Source organism: Rana temporaria, chromosome 6, assembly GCF_905171775.1.
Source record: "Rana temporaria chromosome 6, aRanTem1.1, whole genome shotgun sequence".
NCBI classification, from domain to species: Eukaryota; Metazoa; Chordata; class Amphibia; order Anura; family Ranidae; genus Rana; species Rana temporaria.
The window spans coordinates 166,702,616-166,724,367 of NC_053494.1; the positions used below are offsets into that span (position 1 = coordinate 166,702,616).

A 21,752-nucleotide genomic window follows, 5' to 3' on the forward strand; every position below is an offset into this window, starting at 1 on the left:
GGATTTTCATAAGTACAGTAGGGGAAAGCTAGAACCCTTGTCCCCTTGTTAGTCCCACTTCTAATTCTGATCAAAATCTGATAGAGAGAAAAGCTTAAACTCTAGCATTTATGAGCTCTTACCGTACATTTCCCACAAATCAAAACATATATATATATATATATATATATATATATATATATATATATATAGGTGCCTGTGACCCTCAGTTGCAAAACCTGGAATGAGCTTTATGAGACCACATGGATTTTGCATAGCTCCGGCCTTAAAGAAACCTCTCAAAAATGATTTCTGCAATACGTTCAGAATTACAGTTAATGCCTGGTCTACTGCTCTACTAGGTGACGCTACAAAACACAAATGTATGTAAACCCTCACCTTGTAAAACAACCCATTTAGATTACAATATAAGTAAAAGGCAAAACATTTGTGTATAGATATAAAAAAAAAATCATCCCCATTTTTATAATTGATAACATTCCCTCTGTTCTCAGCTGTATAAGAGATAGGGAAGGCAAAACTGATATTCCCAGTGAATGGTTGTGCCCCCTTGGGTGTCAGGACAAGTCTGATCACTGGAGGAGAGCAGGCGGAGTTCCTAACACAGCTAGAGAAGTGGCCATGGTGTGTTCTCCTGTTTAGTGTGGTCAGTGAAGGACTGGCAGGAACACCAGGGATTTCACACAAAGGAAGCAATACAAAGAGAAAAGGATACAAGTACATGGTACGGCAGACACATATCAGGAATATGAAAGGTTGGGTTTACATATTTTTTAAAGCAACTCTAACACTTGTTGCTTGCCGCTAACTGCAGCTAGCCAGATCATTGCCAAACAATGTCTCAAGCCGGACTTCCTGATTAAATTGTCACAGAACAAGCTTGATGATAAAATGCTAAATGAAATGACTAAAGCTGAAAGAAAATGAAATGACTAAAGCCGAAAGCAAATGTGCTTCTGGAAGAATGGTCAAACATTCCCATAGACACACTCCTAAACCTTGTGGGCAGTCTTCCCAGAAGAGTTGAAGCTGTTATAGCTGCAAAGGGTGGGCCAACTCAATATTGAACCCTACGGACTGAGACTGGAATGCCATTAAAACTAATGTCCGTGTAAAGGCAGGTGTCGCAATACTTTTGACTTTATAGTGCATCTTCGATCACTACCGGCAGACAATCAACGGATACATCAACCTACCTTTTTCAAACAGATTTGCCTAGATGGTAATCAGCTTCCTCATTCGCTCTCCAACTTCTATGCACTACTAATGGATCAGGCAGACATGCAAGATTTAACCCAGGGGTTAACAAATTTGCTTGGAATCTAGGAGCCAGCTAAAAAAGTTAGGAGCCAGAAAACGCGCCCCGTCCCGACGAGCTTGCGCGCAGAAGCGAACACATACGTGAGTAGCGCCCGCACATGTAAACGGTGTTCAAACCACACATGTGAGGTATCGCCGCGATTGGTAGACCGAGAGCAATAATTCTAGCCCTAGACCTCCTCTGTAACTCAAAACATGCAACCTGTAGGATTTTATAAACGTCGTCTATGGAGATTTTAAAGGGTAAAAGTTTGTCGCCATTCCACGAGCGGACGTAATTTTGAAGCGTGACATGTTGGGTATCAATTTACTCGGCGTAACATTATCTTTCATAGTATATAAAAAAAAATGGGGATAACTTTACTGTTGTCTTATTTTTTAATTAAAAAAAGTGTAATTTTTCCCCAAAAAAGTGCGCTTGTAAGACCGCTGCGCAAATACGGCGTGACAGAAAGTATTGCAACGATCGCCATTTTATTCTCTAGGGTGTTAGGATAAAAAATATAAATAATGTTTGGGGGTTCTAATTAGAGGGAAGAAGATGGCAGTGAAAATAGTGAAAAATTGTGAAAAATTACATTAGAATTGCTGTTTAACTTGTAATGCTTAACTTGTAATACCAACGGCCACCACCAGATGGCTCCAGCTTACACATCTGGTGGTAATAACTTGTAATACCAACGGCTCACCACCAGATGGCGCCAGCCTTTTGCCCCCCCTTCCAAGCCAAGTCGCCAGGACCCTATTTGTAGTCGCCATGGCGACCTGGCGACCGGGATTTGTCGAGCCCTGATTTAACCTTTATACAAAAATGGGAAAGTGAATTACTTTCTTCCCGCCTCAGAAAGACAAAATCATCCTATTTGCACACAAAGCCTCCTTGGCAAGCAGGCACCAGGAGGGAGGCTACAAGTTTCTCACACAGTGGTAGAGAACTCTGGCTAAATTGCAAAGCATCTATCCTCAGGTCCCCAATACTTGCTGGTGCTGTGGGGAATGTGTGGGAAACCTCTTACATATTTTTTTGGATTGCCCAAAAGTAGACAGTTTCTGGGATTAAGTAGAATCTACAATTAGGACCCTGATGGGAGTTTCCCTTATTAAGAATCCAGTGGCGTATCTGGTAAATGATACTTCATTATCTAACAAGAAATTTAAGAACTCACTACACTACTCATCACATTACTCAAAGAAGCTAAGGCCGGTATTCCAGCATTTTGGAAAAGTACAAGCCCCCCTATAGTAACTCATTGGTGGGCTAGAATTACAGAAAATCAAGGTTTTGGAAAACCTAATCATGATCTTGAAGGTACAGGAGGACAAGTATTGAAAGATCTTGACTTCTTTCTTCTTTTATAGGGATTAGACCCCACTTGCCTCTCAAACTTAACCGTTCTTCAGGGCGACTGACGGCGCAGCGAGTCCTTTTGGGTGGACTCTTTGAGAGGGAGTACACATCATTTAGATCCCCCCCCCCTTTTTTCCATCTTCCCCTGCCCCCCCCTGTCTATATGCCATTTCTCCCCACCTTGCTTACCCCTCAGCTCCTAATTCCTCCCCATCTTCTACACGTGCCCACTTTCTCTTTGTGTCGTTAATGTGCACTTTGCACCTCTAGTCTACAATACCGACTCTCTGGTCACTTAAAATATACAAAAATTTCTTGGAATTGGACAATCGATATTTGTGTTTTGTACTGTTGATAATGTTTGGTTGACTTATTAGTGTGTTTTTGTCAATTGACCTAGTGACTGTTGTGCAATGGAAGTGACTGGATGTAATTTTGTACTGTTCTGCATTGCTGTGCCGAATTCCTTGACAATTAAAAAATAAAAAAAGAAAGAAAACAAAATCACCCCAAAAAAGTATATCGCTTTGTCTTTCAGAATCTATTTGTTCTTAAGAGTACAGCTAGCTGGCTACGGAGGATCTCAGATGGGAATGCTATTACTCTTGCTTTTTGGCTCTGTCAAAGTTATGGGAAACAGTTGCAACAGTCCGCTTATAAATGTATGGCATTAGTTCCATAAGTTCATTAAGTTCAATAAAAAGACGTCTCCTGGGTATATTCCCTCCACAGACAGTACTTCAAAATCTCAGACAGCAGCTATTGTAATTTTTATGTGTGATAGTTAGATTTTAGATGGTTGTAAATCTAAAAAAAAAACAAAGATGAGGGGGGAAAAGAATACACAAGCAAAAAAGTCCCTTTGGATAATATATTTAAAAGTATATTCAATGACACCAACCTCAATTTAAAACAAATAGGGGCAGAAAATGAAACGCGTAATTCTAAATAAGCTTTAAGTTAAAGACATGGAAAAAAAAAAAACAGAAGTTGCCTTCCTCATTGCAGTCATAATGAAATAAAAAAAAATACAGAAGCAGACACGTTTTTACCTTTCCTCTGCCAAGTAACCAAAAGGTGTCTAGTAGCACATTCCCTCTCCTGTTCACATGGCTCATGTGGTTGTGGCTCCCATAGGAACACAACTGCGCCATTAATGTTCTATAGCATTGCAATTGACAAAATATGAAAGTTGCTTCTCTTATATTTTATGTCCAAATAAATTATAATTCCTTTCACAGTCGTTACTCATGTTAATAATACTGTATATTTTGATTTGAATAATTTATAAATGAAGTGTAGTGATCCATTGCAAGCGAAAAAATTATGCACTATGAACTCGTTATAACAGTGGACACACTCATATTATTACATAAATAACCAACATAAAACTGTACTTCGACCACAAAAAACTGTACTTCGGCCATCTACAGCAGGCCATCCCCCCAGCTATTACTATTTTACCCCCCACCCCCCTCCTTTTAGATTGTTAACTTCATAAGCAGGTCCCACTTAATCCTCATATAATGAACTGTACGGTCTCCCTTTATATTGTAAAGCGCTACATAAACTGTTGGCGCTATATAAACCCTGTATAATAATAATAATCATAATAATACTATAAACCCATCTTAAAATGCTGATTATGTGAATTCAGTCAAGTCCCCACCTTATCACGTAGTCTATGATAAGCAGTAAGAACAGATACGTCATGTCATCCTATGGCCTTAAACACGTTTTTTCCCCCCAAAAAGTGATTGTTTAAAAAAAAATTCAATTGACACTTTGAAGGAAACCCCAAGGCGTTATGTTTCAGGTTCGCAAGTTAATATTAATAAATTGCTATTTTTTTCCCATCAGAATACAGCACACAGATCACTCAGTTATGCCATCAGAATATTCATTAGATTTGACTGTAATAAAATAAAAAAAAAGACCAATTACCATTTAAGCACTCTAGACAATGACACAAAACAAATGGCACCAATCTGTTGAAATTTAAATGAGAACCAGTTAGGATCCATTTGTTTTTACTGCTAGATTATTCCTTTTCCCCCCATTAATATTTACATTATGCGACTGAAATCTCTGTAGTCTCTCATCAGAAATCCAAGGCTGCTTGCCATTATATGCACTAATTTTTTTTTATGATGTTTTATTTATTATTTCCCTTTTGACGGCTTTGATTAATTCAGCGAATATGCAAATTTTTTTCCCCTTGTATGAGAATATTACAGGGCACCAAAAAAAAAAGGCTAGGCTTTAGTTGCCACTGTTCACCTGGGTGTTGGCGTAGTGTGTGGGTCCCTCTTTTTTTTTTTTTGTCAAGTCGTACACACACACACACACACAAAAAGGGAACAAAGGTCAGCACCCAGCCGCCACCTGAATGTGGGATTTTTCTTTTTATTCCTCTTGATGTATAGCAGGCTCTGTGTTATTAGTCTTAATGATAGAAAATTGTAGTGTTGATACAAATTTTTTTTTCAAAGTAGTAGGCGGGAGTTCCATTTGTTAGTAAGTTTTTTCTGCGACTAAAAGCCACGGACAGTACATTTATGTAGCGGTAAAAGGCCTACGAGCTCTTTCCATAGCAGAGCTAATTATTCCTACTGTGACCTTACTGATCCGCACTGTTCCGAGAACATCTCATCTGCGCGCCCGTTCCTCTGTGTAGATGGTGTCAGGGAATATGAAAAACCCTATAATGAAACCATTTTCATGAAGGAGAAAGGCTACAGGAGTTGCACTTGCTACAAAGAGGCTCAATTATATGAGTAATTGTGATAATTTTCTACATTCATATCCTTCAATGGGGGGAGAAGAAAAAAAGAGAGAAAAAAGGAGCCACAAGAGAAAATTACTTTAACAAGAAAGTGCAGAGTAAAAAAAAGGAGGAATAGACAAAAAAAATAAAAAAAAGTACAAAAAAAAAAAAAAAAAGAAAAATAAAAGTTAAAAAATAGACGTGGAAGGAGGAATATAGAGAAAGAGGGAACAACAGATATGCTGAAAAGCTCATGTGCAGCTGGGTTGCACAATTAGATTGAATTTTTTTTTTCCCTGCAGTTGATGAATGTGACTACCGCAAATGTGCCTGTGTAGTTAGCTATCATTTGTTGTTCCGTGACAGGAAAAGGATAATTACCTCTCAGAAAGAATCAAAGGCTGACATGCCCTTTAGACACAGCTATGAATGCAGAGCTCCATACAATGCCTGAATAAGAATTTTGTACTCGCTGGCCCTTTCCACATAAGAATACATTTTGTTAAAAAGCAAGAACACCACCAGCAAATTTGTTTGAACCCTAGGTGTTCGGAAATACGAGGGGCACCTATCGACTCATCCTTTTTTGCAAAAATAAAACTGCATTCTGAATTCCATTCCATTATATTCATGGATAGTAAGATAGTGAGATATGCATTAAATTTCTCTTCCCAGCAGGGGTCTGATTCAACATTTCCTATAAAAGAAGAAAAAGACACTATCCTTTTTTTTCTCTCAGATGATAGTTAGCCTATAATTTAAAACTGTCAAAAACACAATTTTGTGCAAAGTCTACAATAAAAGCTTCAGAGATATAACCCAAAGACGTTTTTGCTAAAGTTAGATTCAGAATCAGTTACAACATTTCTATAGCAATAAATACATATAAATGATACATCAACTTTTTTTTTTTGCCTCATTGTATACATTTTCTATTTTCTCCAAGAACCCTTTAAAAGGTCTGTGTAGCAGAAAGTGTTTAGATTAGGTTTCTGACTTCAGAAAAAAAAGAAGGAATTGTCTTATGGTGAAAATGTTAATAACCTTTTATGAATAAGCTCTAAGAATATGCATAACCTTTTTCTTAAAAATGTATTAAATATATGGTTGCACAATAAACTTTACGCATTTGCATGTATTTGATCTGTTATCCGGAAAGGAGTCTTGTTCTAAAATTACACCAACGTTCCATCTATCTATATATATCTATACATTTCTATCTATCTATCTATCTATCTATCTATCTATCTATCTATCTATCTATCTATCTATCTATCTATCTATCTATCTATTATCTATCTATCTATCTATCTATCTATCCATTTATATCTATCTATCTATCTATACATTTATATCTATCTATCTATATATATCTATACATTTATATCTATCTATACATTTATATCTATCTATACATTTATATCTATCTATCTATACATTTATATCTATCTATCTATACATTTATATCTATCTATCTATATATATATATATCTATACATATATATCTATCTATCTAGAGATATATATCTATATATATATATATATATATATATATATATATATATATAGAGAGAGAGAGAGAGAGAGAGAGAGAGAGATATCTACCCACATGGTAAAGTGTGTCGTAAACTGCTGGTGCTATATATATATATATATATATATATATATATATATATATATATATATACACACACATACACACACACACACATACTGGCCATACACCGACCAAAAATTCAGCATTTTTTAACTGGTCTTGGAACGCTAAAGCTACCTGTGATCCTTTTACATTATAACAGACCTTTTCATTTGTTGAGCACATAACCAAATTTTGCCTTTACTTGGCCTTTTTAATGAAGCGAAAAATAGCTGTGAGCTACAAAACATAGGATTTTCCTTGAAAAATGTATGTTAGATGCTATGAGATACTATACGATATATATGCATTACTAATTAAACTGTGAAATCTTTAGGCTCCTAGGTATTCCATCACTATTGGGCATGAGAAAAAAAACTAAATTAAGCAAAATACGGTCATCTGTATTCTTAAACTATCGGACAGATCAAGTAGAACATATACAAAACACACACAATTATTTGTGTTGTTAACACACAGGCACATATGCAGACATACACGTTGCACAGCAGATATAACAGAAAATCAGTGTGTATGTGGATATTTTTCTATTAACTGTATAGTAACAGTTGCAGGCTTGTAGGCCAGCTGCCAATCCCTCCCAACAGCTCATACCATCCAAAGTTGTCTGCAGGCAGATCTAATATTTAAGTGGCAGTTGTTATTTTCACATTTTGTTCTTTTTATGTAGTTGTCTTAACTGACCCAAAGGTAATTCACTTTTATAAAAAAAACTCTCTTTCCCAAGGCACAATACAACCTAGTCTACACACCCCATATCAGTGAAATGGTAGTTTTGAATCATAAAACCTATGATCAGCTTCTACCTGACTCAGGAAAGCCCCGTCACATCTGCTAGCCTTCCCCTGTGCTTGTCACTACAAAACTGTAAGTTCACCTGATTGTGTTTCCAATAACAGAGAAGGGAGCTCCTGGCTTGCAGGCTGCAATTGCTTCGTCCCGACATCTCCGGGCAGTTCCCACTAACTTCTTCCCATCTTCATCCACATTCCCAACAAGAAATGTTTCCGATGTGTCCCCATGATATCCGCCACTATACACCTAATAAGAAAAAAATGCATACAAAGGTTACAGAACGTTTATAATAATCATCACCATGTCTCCATTGTTTCTGAAATTGTAAAGCGGGACATCTCTGCGGCCAAAACTTTTATCTTCGTCAATACATATCCGCCAGTACTAATGAATGTCCAGCCTAGCCCTTTACTTTGTGTAACACTAATGACCTCATGACTGCTCCTTAACTACTGTATAACCCTTATATAATACTATATCCCTCTACATTTTTATATTGTATGCAAAGTTTCTCTGTCTTGTCATTGTCTTCCAAATAAAGCTTTTGTAAACAAGATAAGGCACACAGGACATCAATACGCCATGCATGTTTTAGTAAATCTGTATTCAACCATAAAGGTCAAATTCAGCAAAAATGTTCTGCAAATAAAACACTAAGGCCCCATACACACGAGAGAATTTATCCGCGGATACGGTCCAGCGGACCGTTTCCACGGATAAATCCTCTCAAAGATTTCCGCAGATTTCTATGCGATGGAGTGTACTCACCATCGCATTGAAATCCGCGCGGAAATCCTCTGGCGATGACGCGTCGCGCCGTCGCCGCGATTATGACGCGGCGACGGGCGCGACGCTGTCATATAAGGAATTCCACGCATGCGTCAAATCATTACGACGCGTGCGGGGAATCCCTTTGGACGGATGGATCCGGTGAGTCTGTACAGACGAGCGGATCCATCCGTTGGGATGGATTCCAGCAGATGGATTTGTTCTGCATGTCAGCGAATATCCATCTGCTGGAAATCCATCCCAGGGGAGATTTATCCGCGGATAAATATCCGCTGGCGTGTACACACCATAGGATCTATCCGCTGAAACCCATTTGATGGGATTTATCTGCGGATAGATTCTATGGTGTGTATGGGGCCTATGACAGTGGTGCTTTTTAAAAAGAAATCTAGTTATGTTATATAGTATCTAGTAATAAAATCCCATCATGTTTCTTAAAATCAAATATCTGTTTGCCAAGGGCAATAACACAATGGGGGTTATTTACAAAAGGCAAATCCATTTTGCACTACAAGTGCAAACTACAAGTGCAAAGTGCATTTGAAATTGCACTGAAAATGCACTTGGAAGTGCAGTCGCTGTAGATCCGAGGGGGACATGCAAGGGAAATAATAAAACAGCATTTTAGCTTGCGCATGACTGGATAATAAAATCAGCAGAGCTTCCCCTCCTTTCAGATCTACCCCTCAGATTTACAGCGACTACACTTCCAAGTGCACTTTCAGTGCAATTTCAAGTACACTTTGCACTTGTAGGAAGGCTGCCGCTCCAGGTGAGAACAATCAATGTCCACTCAGAAACCAATGGGTGCAGGCAATGCACGGGATATGCAAAAGAGGAAAGATATGGACAGCCACACGCCAATTTCTTAAAAAGACGTGCCCTTTATTGGGTAAAGGAAAAATGCACTACAGGTATCAGCACACAGTGGGAAAAACCTCTGACGCGTTTCGCATTGGATATCAATGCTTAGTCATAGCTACCCACTGTGTGCTGATACCTGTAGTGCATTTTTCCTTTACCCAATAAAGGGCACGTCTTTTTAAGACATTGGAGTGCGGCTGTCCATATCTTTCCTCTTTTGCATACACTTTGCACTTGTAGTGCAAAGTGAATTTGCCTTTCGTAAATAACCCCCTATGTTTCATTTAGGCTAGGTTCACATAACTGCAGGAACCCCCCCAGAACACATAGGTTTGTGTGTACCATATCGTATGGTAATAAAGTGCCATGCATTTTGGTGTGTGTGTGTGTGGAATGATTATTGAAAAAAGGTCATGCACTTGTTTAGTGTGCTTTCTGTGGCTAGGGCAGGCCACTGAAATAAATGGGCAGGCCTAAATGCAACAGCTGAAACGTGCACATGCTCCATTGCACCTATATGGGTGTGAAAGGAAAAATATCAGTTTACATCTAACACCTTGTACAACAACCCATTCAGTTTATAATAGAAATTAAAAGGTAAAACATTTTTGTGTATACAGTATATATAAAAAGGCATTTGGGCCCTTTTACACGGTAGGAATACTCAAATCCGTCTGTCAGGTTTTCAGGCGGACCCGATCAGACCCTCCACTCTCCTCTATGGAGCAGCGGGTGTTCTGTTGACACCTGTCAACATCTGATCCAATCCTATCCACTAAAAACAAAAACGAAGGGGGATCTGTTCCCCATCTATCTAGCGGATCGGACAGCAGTCAGACGTAAATGGACAGGTAGTCCGTTTACATCCAACCTACCATAGGAGGAGAGCAGGCTGTGTCTGCTCTGCATAGGCAGATATGGACCAGCAATCCGCTGCTCAGCAGGGAACAGCAGAAAGATTCCCCACTGAGCGGGTGGACTCCAACAGAGCCCACCCTGTGTGTAAGGGCCTTATGAACACATTTTTCTTTTTTCCTCTCAATACCTCCTTGCTCTCAAGCTCCCTTGTCTCCTCCTCCCATGCCTCCATGCTCGTCTCCAGGACTTTTCCAGAGCCTCTCCCATCCTCTGGAACTCTTTACCTCAATCTGTCCGGCTATCTCCGACACTATCTGTCTTCAGGCGATCCCTGAAAACTCATCTCTTCAGTGAGGCCTATCACGCCTCCAACTAATCTCCTATAACTTTCATCAGCTTATTCCCCACAATGGCAACCTTTTGTGCCACTTGCCCCACCCTATTAGATTGTAAACTCTTCTGAGCAGGGCCCGCTTAAAATGGTTGTAAACCCTGCTTGGTAATTTTTACCTATAGGTAAGCCTATAATAAGGCTTACCTGTAGGTTAAATGAATATGTACTAAACATGCACCATTTAGGAGCTATTTACCCTGCATGCAGCCATTGACATCACTGGCGCATGTGCTCTGAAGGTTCAGCATACCTTGCTGGAACTTCAGAGCTATGTGCCAGAACCGAGTGCTCCCGCGCAAATGTGCGGGAGTGATGTCATCATGGCTCTGGCCAATCACATAGCTGGAGCTTGCGAACCCGTTAGAAAGACAGGGGAAACATATCAGCCCTTTCAGCAGTGACTTTACAGTGCTGGAGAGCTTCGTTCCAAGGTGAGTATTTCATAATGTGCTAGTATGTGATGCATACTAGCACATAATGCCATTGGCCTTGCAGGGGTTTTTTTTTTAACATCTCTGGTTTACAACCTCCTTAACCCTCTTGTATTTTATTGTATTGTAACTGTATTGTCTCTATTTTATATTGTAAAGCGCTGCGTAAACTGTTGGCGCTATATAAATCCTGTATAATAATTTGAAAACTGATATGACAATGTTGTTCCAGGGAAATAATGCTGCATTTCTCAATATTTTATCTGAGGGATTCACGATTCCTGTTGAACAGACACACAAACTGTATGGGTAGACCGTATAACCCGACAGTGTGTAAATTGTACTGGCAATTTTTGTATTATTAGCAGTTTAATAACCTAAATGTCATGGCAATCTTCAAATAATAAAGAAGAAATTCTTTAATAATTAAAGTACACTGTGACTGTAGTTAATAAACTGCTAATATAAATGTAAAGCAAGCACTTAGAGGTGCCTCAACATATCTTTTTTTTATTTCTTATTTATAATTATGAAGTCATACAGAAGGATGCGATTAACAGTCAAACAGATAAAGTCCAAAGCGATGACATCACCTCAGAATCAGATATACACAATTCTATCTGAAATGATTAAGGGCTAAAGAGTTCAACTATGAAGAGCATCTAGGGTGTATCTACACCGCATTAGACCCACTAGGGACCATGATGATGCATGTATAAGCTGTATAACTGGTGGAAGAACAAATGTAAAAAAAAAAAGAAAAACGTACAGAGAAACACACACAAAAACAATGGGTCAAAACAGGGAGAGGAGAATAAAAAAAGGAGGGGGAGGAGAGTGGAAGGTGAATAGGAATAGGTAAGATAATGGGGGGAGGGACCGGGAATAAAACTGCACGTGAAGGCTCCTGGGAGCACCACCTAAAGCAAGTAAATCACCCAAGTTAATGATAAAGGCCTGGATTCACAGAGACTTACGCCGACGTATCAGTAGATACGCCGTTGTAAGTCCGAATGTGCGCCGTCGTATCTATGCACTCATTCTTAAAATGAGATATGCCTGAATTTTGCCAAGATACGACCGACGTAAGTCTCCTACGCCGTCATATCTTGGGTGCATATTTACGCTGGCCGCAAGGGGCGCTTCCGTTGATTTACACGTCTAATATGTAAATGAGCTAGATACGCCGATTCACGAACGTACTTGCGCCCGTCGCTGTAATCTACGCCGTTTACGTAAGGCGTTTTCCCAGCGTAAAGTTAAACCACCAAAAGCTGGTCTAAGTCGTTTAGGATATGGACGTCGGAAGTGCCGCCGGATTTTACGTTGTTTACGTAAGTCGTACGTGAATGGGGCTGGGCGTAAGTTAGGTTCACGTCGTACGCATTGAGACGTCGTATCGTAGGGAGTATTTGCAACGTGATTCTGAGCATGCGCGCATGCACTGTTCGTTCGGCCATGCATTCACATGGGGTCACGATTCATTTCAATACGACACACCCACTATCAGCCTACTTTGAATTACGCGGGCTTACGCCGGCCCATTTACGCTACGCCGCCGTAACTTAGGGAGCAAGTGTTTTGTGAATACTGTACTTGCCTATCTATGTTACGTCGGCGTAGCGCATACGAGATGCGCTACGCCCGCTTAAACATACGCCGATCTACGTGAATCTGGCTGAATCTGACTTCAAGTATGCAGCGTTAGGGACGCACTACTAGTAGGTAAATACGGTCCAACAGAACCATATTTTGCAGGCTTGTTCCTCCCTATATTTAGTTGCAGTGACCATTTCTTATGAACATATCGTTACATACAGTATATTGCCTGGGGTCCTCAATTAGAAAATATTAATCTCTATTCTTTAACCCAAGCTTTGATATGCCTGCTAGTAACTCATTATCATTGAGGTTGTCAATCATAGTTATGAACCAATATAAATTTTACAGAGGGGGCTTCCAAAGCATTCTAACATGAAGATATCAACAAATCTTGACACTGGTAGTTGATCGGAAACTTAATATAGGCTCCTCTAGGTGACACAAATTTTCTCTACAGTGTTAGACCAATACAGCTACATCACCTCCCTTCCCTAGCCTGCCCCCCTCTACCATATGAATTCTACTGTACATGAATAACAAGATGCTGATACCAAGTAATATACAGGTGCTTACACTAGTTTAATCTAAAAATACATGTAATGATTGTTTATTCAACACATAACTGCATCTGTATTTTTTTATGTTTTCTGCTTGTGCTTGAAGCTCAGCTTTATTGTCAAGAGGGATCCCATAAGTAGCAGAATATGAAAAATATGTTTGCCAATTTCCCCATATATCTAGTGCAAAATAAAAATGTTTAAACATCACTACATACACAAGCAAAAGCAGCAAAATGGTAGGATATGCTAACTCTACCCGTCTTCTGCCCAAGGCACCTTGACATCACTTCCTGGTCAAAATAGGGAAGCCCAAATTTGGTGAGAAGACATACTTGCAATGAAATAGAGATTTGACCTGCTCTGTATTCCCCAGAAATGTTCCTGAAAGGTGGTGAGGATGGGGGTAAGGTAGGTATGAAATCTCTTTATTTAATTTTTTTTATACTTTATTTAATGATATGTGTCAAAATAACACAACATGAGAAGACAATATGAATGGGTACAAATAGGCAATGAAGGACAATCATCAGCAACACAAATTTAGAAAACCATAGAAGAGTGTACTGCAATAAAAATTAGTCACTAGCACCACAAAGGTATATTTCCCAATCAAAACTACCTTTCAGATGAAACGTGTTTGTTAACCACTTCCATACAGGGCACTTATACACCCTCCCGCCCAGACCAATTTTTAGCTTTCAGTGCTGTTGCACTTTGAATGACAATTGCGCGGTCATGCTACACTGTACCCAAACTAAATTTTTAGCATTTTGTACCCACAAATAGAGCTTTCTTTTGGTGGTATTTGATCACCTCTGGGATTTTTATTTTCTGCAAAAATAAATAAAATGTGTTGTTGTTTCTGTTATAAAACATTGTAAATAAGTAAGTTTTCTCCTTCACTGATGGGCACTGATGGTACTGCACTGACGGGCACTGATAAGGTGGCACTGATGGGCACCGATGAGGTGGCACTTATGGGGTGGCATTGATGGGCACTGATGATGGGCACTAATATGTGGCACTGATGGGCGGCACGGATGGGCACTGATAGGCAGCACGGATAGGCAGCACAGATGGGCATGGATAGGCGGCACAGATGGGCACGGATAGGCGGCATGGATGGGCACGGATAGGCGGCATGGATGGGCACGGATAGGCGGCAAGGATGGGCACTGATAGGTGGCACTAACGTATGGGTTGTACTAATGGATGCCAATCAGTGCCAAACAATGCCTGCCAATCAGTGATGCCCATTGTGGGCACTGATTGGCATCCATTATTTGTGTCATCCCTGGTGGTCTAGGGTGGCACAATTTTGTTTTACAGTGGTCCAGTGGGCATCCCTGGTGGTCCAGTGGGCATCCTCGGGGGGGGGGGGGGCTGTGCTAATAATTGATCAGCACAAACCCCCCCCTGTCAGAGGAGCAGCCGATCGGCTCTTCTCTACTCTCGTCTGACAGACGCGAGTGAGGAAAAGCCGATTACCGGCTTTTCCTGTTTACATCGTGATCAGCCGTGATTAGACATGGCTGATCACGTGGTAAAGAGTCTCCGTGAGAGACTCTTTACCTAGATCGGTATTGCGGGGTGTCAGACTGACACCCTGCAACAACGATCGCCGCGATGCGCGCCCCTGGGGCTCAATATCCTGAGGACGTCATATGACGTCCATTTAGGATATTGAAACCACTTTGCCGACGTCAATCTGTCATTGGTGGGCGGCAAGTGGTTAAAAAATATATACAAATACTGGTCCCTTAAAGCAGATTACACAGCATAGTGCTTGTGCTGTGTAATCTGCCCCCCTCTAAACTGTAAAAAAAAAATAAAAAAAAATTGAACCTGGCACTTCCTGTATGCCCTCTCTAAACGGACCACGAAAATCAGGGCTGCTCTGCCCTGATCACCGTGGTCAAAGTGCGTCCATCCATCATATGCATCTGTCCTCTCTGCTCTCCTCTCTCCCCCCTCCTTCCTGCCTGTCCTCTCCCTCTGTGTCTGTCTCCGGCCTGGCCCTGCCGCTATTCTTGTAACATAAAAATGTTAAATTATCACTGCCAGCCTCTATTAGAACACTAGTTTTTTAAAACTACTGACATAGTGTGCTATGCCAGCCTCTATTAGAGGCTGGCATAGCACATTATGTCAGTAGTTTTAAAAAACTAGTGTTCTACATACCTAATTTGAGCTGTCTTCAGGTCGGTCACGTGACTCGTGGCCACTTTACAGCACAGATACACAGCTTCTGCGGAGGAGACGAGCGGTCGTGTGATCTCCCTGGTTGACGTCAGAGGGAGATCACACCCCCCTGTAAAGTAGCCACGAGTGATGTGACCGGCCTGAAGACAACTGAAATTAGGTATTTAGAACACTCAGTTTTTAAAACTACTGACATAGTGTGCTATGCCAACCTCTGGCATGGTTTGATATATATGGGTTAACAAACTCTTTAAATCCCATATGCATACACCTTAAAATAGCAGCTGATTTAAAAAGGTTCAGAAGTACAAAATTCAGAACCTGTACACATGACCTGCAAGCAGTCATACCCATGGTATCAATGCACACCAGAAAGGTTTTTGAAATATTTTTTAAAAATGGGGAGAGTAACACCCTAGGGTATCTGAGGAGAGAGGGAAGATGTGAAAAGAGAAGAGAGCGAAAGAGAAAAAAAAATTAGGGAGGGGTAGACAAAGAAGGAATAATAGTGCGAATGGAAGGGACGGAGATCCATGGTGGGGTGACTAATCCTCAAAGCAAAATCAATGCAGAAAATGCTAGCAGGTTAGGATAATAAGTATTCATCTGAATAGTAAAACAAGTCCCAGTAAATCCATCATGTCTTGTGCTACTCTATTTGGTTTCTAGGTGCGGCAGTCAAATTCGCCATGTGTTGGATGTCCTTCACCCTAATGAATTATTGAGAGATGGTAGGTGGAGGCTGGTTTTTCCACATACTGGAGATGCAGGCCCTAGCAGCATTTAGTAAATGCTTTAGCAGTGATTTATTGTATCTCTCACTGGTCATAGGGCTTAAGTTAAGAAGCACTGCAGCAGGGTTGTCAAAAAGGGAGACGTTTGTTAGTTTATGAACAATTTGCAGGATTTGTCGTCAAAATGGCCGAATATTGAGACAGTCCCGAAAGATATGAAGTATTGTACCAACCGGGGCTCTGCATCACCAACAAGAAGGGCTGTGTCAGGGAAACAAGGACGCTAGAACAGAGGGAGTCTGGTACCATTGTGACAGGATTTTATATGTAGTCTCTTGGTATTTGCTAAACAAGGAAGATTTGTGGGCAATGAAGTACACGGTTCTTCTGCTCGTCAGTAAATGTGGCATTCAGGTCCATTTCCCATTTGGATAGGTATGGAGGATCCTGCTGAAAAGATAAGTCAAGCATGATACAATATGAGGAAGAGAGTGATTTACGAAAGGGGCCTTCAACGAGGCAGAGGTCTTCAAATGGGGTGAGGTACCTGGTAAATCATGCAGGATTCAGGAGGGAATGTAGAAAGCAAGACAGTTGCAGAAGTTTCCACCTGCCCGTTGTGGAAATGGTGAGGGATCCAAAGAGATCCAAAAGTTGGGCTCAGCCGGAGGGACACAAGAGCATAGATGCCCTGACGATGCACAAGTCTGTTTGGATTTGAAAGATCCTGTCTGAGTAGCCTGGGGCTTAATCTGGGTAGCCTATAATGGTTGTCATTGGTGAACAAAAACTAGTTATGTCTCCCAATTTAAAATACCTTTTAAGTTCTAATAACATTGGTTCTATTAAGGTATGGGATTGACAGAGACGAGAGAGGTGGGTGCCTGCCCAGGGAAGCCCAGCTATGATATAGGTTCCTGTTCCAAAGAGACCCAAAGTTTATGGGAAGAATTTCTGCACCAATCAATCACTCTTGTCATGTGTATAGCAGTACAGTATAGGGCAGGATCTGGGATGTCTACTCCGACAGTTAGTTTGGGTCTTTGTAGAAAGGTCCTCTGGAGGCAAGACAATTTTCCCTGTGTCTCGATCGTCCAAAAAAAAATTGTGGTATTTTAATGGGGAAAGCCTGTTTTCGATATAGTCGTGACATGATGTTCATTTTAAGGACATTGCACCTACTGAACCAGGAGATGGCTAAAGATTTCCATTTCTCAAGGTCTGATGTTAAGATAGTATAGTAAAGGATGAAAGTTTAACTTCGGATGGAATTTTAGTGCCCAGGTACTGAATGGCTTGTGGGGCCCAACGAAAGGGGAGATTACGAGAAAGATTAATGAGGGCCTGTGAGGTGAGGGTGACATTAAGTGCCTCTGATTTTTGCTGGTTAACTTTGAAGTTTGACAAGTTTCTATAGGTACAGAGTTCCATAGTAAGATAGTTAATGAAGTAATTGGGTAAGAAATATAAAAAAGCAGGTCATCAGCAACAAATGCTGCTTTCTCATATTTGTTTGTTTCCAGAGCTTTGATATTTGGGTTATTCTGGATATGCTGCAATAAGGGTTTCAATGATAAAACAAAAAGCAGCAGGGACAGGGGACATCCCTATCTCGTGCCATTGCCAATGGCAAAAGGTTTGGAATCAAAGCCATTCAGTCTGACCGTAGCAGTGTTTTTATTTTTTTGTAGGTAATTTATCAACATATTATATATAACCAGGGATTTTTACAAGGAGAGGGGGCCTGGACACAATAAGCAGACCTTGCATTGTGCTGCTTTAAAAGGTCTGCTTTAACATGTTTACCAGGTCTAGGACCTGACATCAGACAGACTGGTCCGAATATTTCTACAATTATTTTTTCTATATTGTTTATTACCAGTATTTATATTGCACCTACAATTTACGCAACGCTTGACATCAGTCCATCTCCTTAAAAGGGGTTGTAAAGGTAAAAAATGTTTTCCCTAAATAGCTTCCTTTACCTTAGTGCAGTCCTCCTTCACTTACCTCATCCTTCGATTTTGCTTTTAAATGTCCTTATTTCTTCTGAAAAATCCTCACTTTCTGTTCTTCTGTCTGTAACTACACACCGTAATGCGAGGCTTTCTCCCTGGTGTGGAGAAAGCCTCTTCAGGGGGGAGGGGGTGAGCAGGAGTATCAGGACAGTCTCTACTTTGCAGATAGAGAAAGGAGCTGTGTGTTAGTGGGTGTTCTGACCCTCCTGCTCCCCCCCTCCCCCTCAAGAGGCTCTCTCCACACCAGGGAGAATACCTTGCATTACGGTGTGTAGTTACAGACAGAAGAACAGGAAGTGAGGATTTCTCAGAAGAAATAAGGACATTTAAAAGCAAAATCGAAGGATGAGGTAAGTAAAGGAGGACTGCACTAAGGTAAAGGAAGCTATTTAGGGGAAAAAGGAATTACCTTTACAACCCCTTTAAGGACATGGACTGATGTCAAGCGTTGCGTAAATTGTAGGTGCAATATAAATACTGGTAATAAACAATATAGAAAAAATAAATGTAGAAATATTTGGAACAGTCTGTCTGATGTCAGGTCCTAGACCTGGTAAACATGTTAAAGCAGACCTTTTAAAGCAGCACAATGCAAGGTCTGCTTATTGAGTCCAGGCCCCCTCTCAGAAGAAATAAGAACATTTAAAAGCAAAATTGAAGGATGAGGTAAGTGAAGGAGGACTGCACTAAGGTAAAGGAAGCTATTTAGGGGGGAAAAATAATTACCTTTAGAACCCCTTTAAGTTGTTTCCAACGCCCTCACATGCCTAACTGTTATAGGTACAGTAAAGGTACCCCTATAAAGAGAAAGAAATGTTTAATGGAAAGGGAAGCTTTCCTGAAACTTTACTGGTGCTCTGTTATGCCGTCAAGCTGGATGTAAAATTATGCTTTCAACGGAGGGCAGTTTTTTATCGGTTGGTTAATACATGTCTGAATTACATGACTTTATGCCTAATTTAAAGGTTCATGAAGAATGATGCATACTGATAGAACTTTCTGCATTTTGAAACATGTTATAATTCTGCATGCAACTGCTGTTTCCATTGATAATGAAAACCTTTTTACACCTACAAACAGCAGATTTTCAAAGGAATTAAACATTAACAATATTTGTAAGAACAATATATGCAAAAAAAATCTTCTAAGCTGGGAGAGTGATGTAAAGATGAGTAACATATGAAGTTGTGAGAAGTCTGTGAACTCCATTATTGCCCCTACAATGTGATCTATGCCATAATAGTATAGGCAATTTTTTACATTATCCTATCGATATGGAACACACATAGGTTGATTGATTACTAAAACTAGAGAGTACAACATCTGGTGCAGCGGTGCATGGTAGCCAATCAGCTTCTAACTTCAGCTTGTTCAATTAGACTGACAAAACAAAAACAAAAACAAAAAAACAAAGCTGATTGGTTTGTATGTACAATACACAGTAGGTATGCTGCACCAGACTTTGCACTTTTTTTTAGATCAAAAAAGATTTTGCACATTTAATTTAGTAAATCAACCACATAGTTTAACCTCCCTGGCGGTATTTCTGAGTGTGGCTCTGGGATAAATTTCAGTACCACTAGCGGTGACCCCGAGCCACACTTGGGATTGCATTGCAGAGTCCTGGGACAGCGTACTTACCTTGTCACCAGGATCATGCGATGTACCCCTTCCCCTGCTGGATCCTCTGCCCAATGCTCTGTGTTCCGGGCTCCATTCCCTTACGAGCATCGCAACATATTGGGGCGAAGCCTGGCAGCAAATTTAAAAAGTACAAAAACATAACACATACAGTACACTGTAATCTGTAAGATTACATCACTGTATCAGATCATTTCACCTCCCTTTCATCCCTAGTGCTTTGTCCAGTGCCCTGCATAAAGTTTTATATATGTTATATACTTTTCTTTCTAACTGGAAACTTGAGATTGTCCCTGGCAACCAAAAAGTGTCAGTTTACGTCAAAAGTGGTTTTAGACCAGCAAGATAACAGCGATAGCAAATTAGAACACTTGAGCGATAGTGATTCGTGAGTAAATACATTTTGTTATTACCATTTTTTATAATTATAGTTATTTATTAAATTATAATTTATGATTTTGTGTTTCAAACTTTATCATACCAGAGATGTCTACTAGACTCTTGTTTGGACAGATTTAAGTGAGTTATTCCTAAGAATTACGGGCCTACAATATATAATGCAAAATTTTTATCCAAACCAATCTATCGCTTTGAGATTCAAAAATCTGACATAATCATACCGCCAGGGAGGCTACATAACCAATGTCATTGATGCAAACAAAAAGTATATAAATCTCTAGGATTAGCTATCTTAGAGGGGAAAGATAAATTCACATTCAAACCAAATACATTTTTTTTAAACCAAACTTACTTAGAATAACAACACAAAGAGAAAAAACATTTAATAGCAAACAAACTCCTTCTAGGGCAGGAAACAGATTGGGTGAAAGGAAAGGGACCATTTACAAAACAAGTTCACTGAAAGAGCTTCAGGGGGGGTTCTAAAGTCTTCGGCCCCCATCAGTTCACTGTAAAAAACAGTTTACTATTGGAAGTGGGTATCCTATAAATATTATAATAAGAACATATCTAACAATCCTTAGACCGGTAACAAAGGTCCAGGTATGGGCCTGCAGGTGTCTCTTACACTTGATAGCATCCATAATCATGAGCTTAACTTGAGAAAGACACTAAACAAGAGTTTTACTGGGTGAGAGGTTACCATGGAAGATAACAATGTGGCTGTAGCTATTAACCCTTTGAAGAAAAATAAAACACATGCAAGAACACTTCATACTAACTGTGAAGAATAGTGAAGAGAGTATGAGAATGCTCTACTTCCCAAGGACCTGGACAACTTGAATCAGTAAAAAGCAGGTTGTAACAGACAGCTGTACAGCATAATGCCAAGGCATAGCTGATCCAAAATCTAGTTTAAAGTGATACTAAAGTCTTGTTTTTTTTTTTTTTGTTTAAAAATAACAAAATGTGTTATGCTTTCCTGCTTTGTGCAGTGTTTTTTTGCACACAGCAGCCCAGATCCTCCTCTTCTAGGGTCTGCCGCTGGCAGTCCTGGGCCCTCCCCCCACAGCAAACAGCTTGCTATGGGGGCACCGAGCCGAGCCACTGCTCCATTTAGAAATGGAGCCTGGCTCGGCCCTGCCCCCCCCCTCATTTGTTCTCTTCTCATTGGCTCAATGATGGCCAATGGTGCCCATTGTGTGTCTCAGTCAATCAAAAGGGAGAGTCCTGGACAGCCTAGTCTCTCCTGCAACATTTCTGGATCAAGATGGGGCTCAGGTAAGTATTAGGGGGGCTGCCACACACAAAAGGTTTTTTAACTTAATGAATAAAATGCAATAAGGTAAAAAAAAAAAAAAAAAAATCTGCCT

At 40.1% G+C, this 21,752-nt stretch overlaps 1 protein-coding gene across 2 annotated transcripts in view; it reads right to left on the reverse strand.

The window, feature by feature from the left end:
• The window catches only part of METAP1D (methionyl aminopeptidase type 1D, mitochondrial), a 245,406-nt gene that overhangs the window by 76,721 nt on the left and 146,933 nt on the right, over positions 1-21,752 (reverse strand). For both annotated transcript variants that reach the window (XM_040357752.1, XM_040357751.1), the window contains one exon: positions 7,970-8,133. In XM_040357752.1, the coding sequence (XP_040213686.1) occupies positions 7,970-8,133 (164 nt within the window). The remainder of the gene's footprint in view (positions 1-7,969; positions 8,134-21,752) is intronic.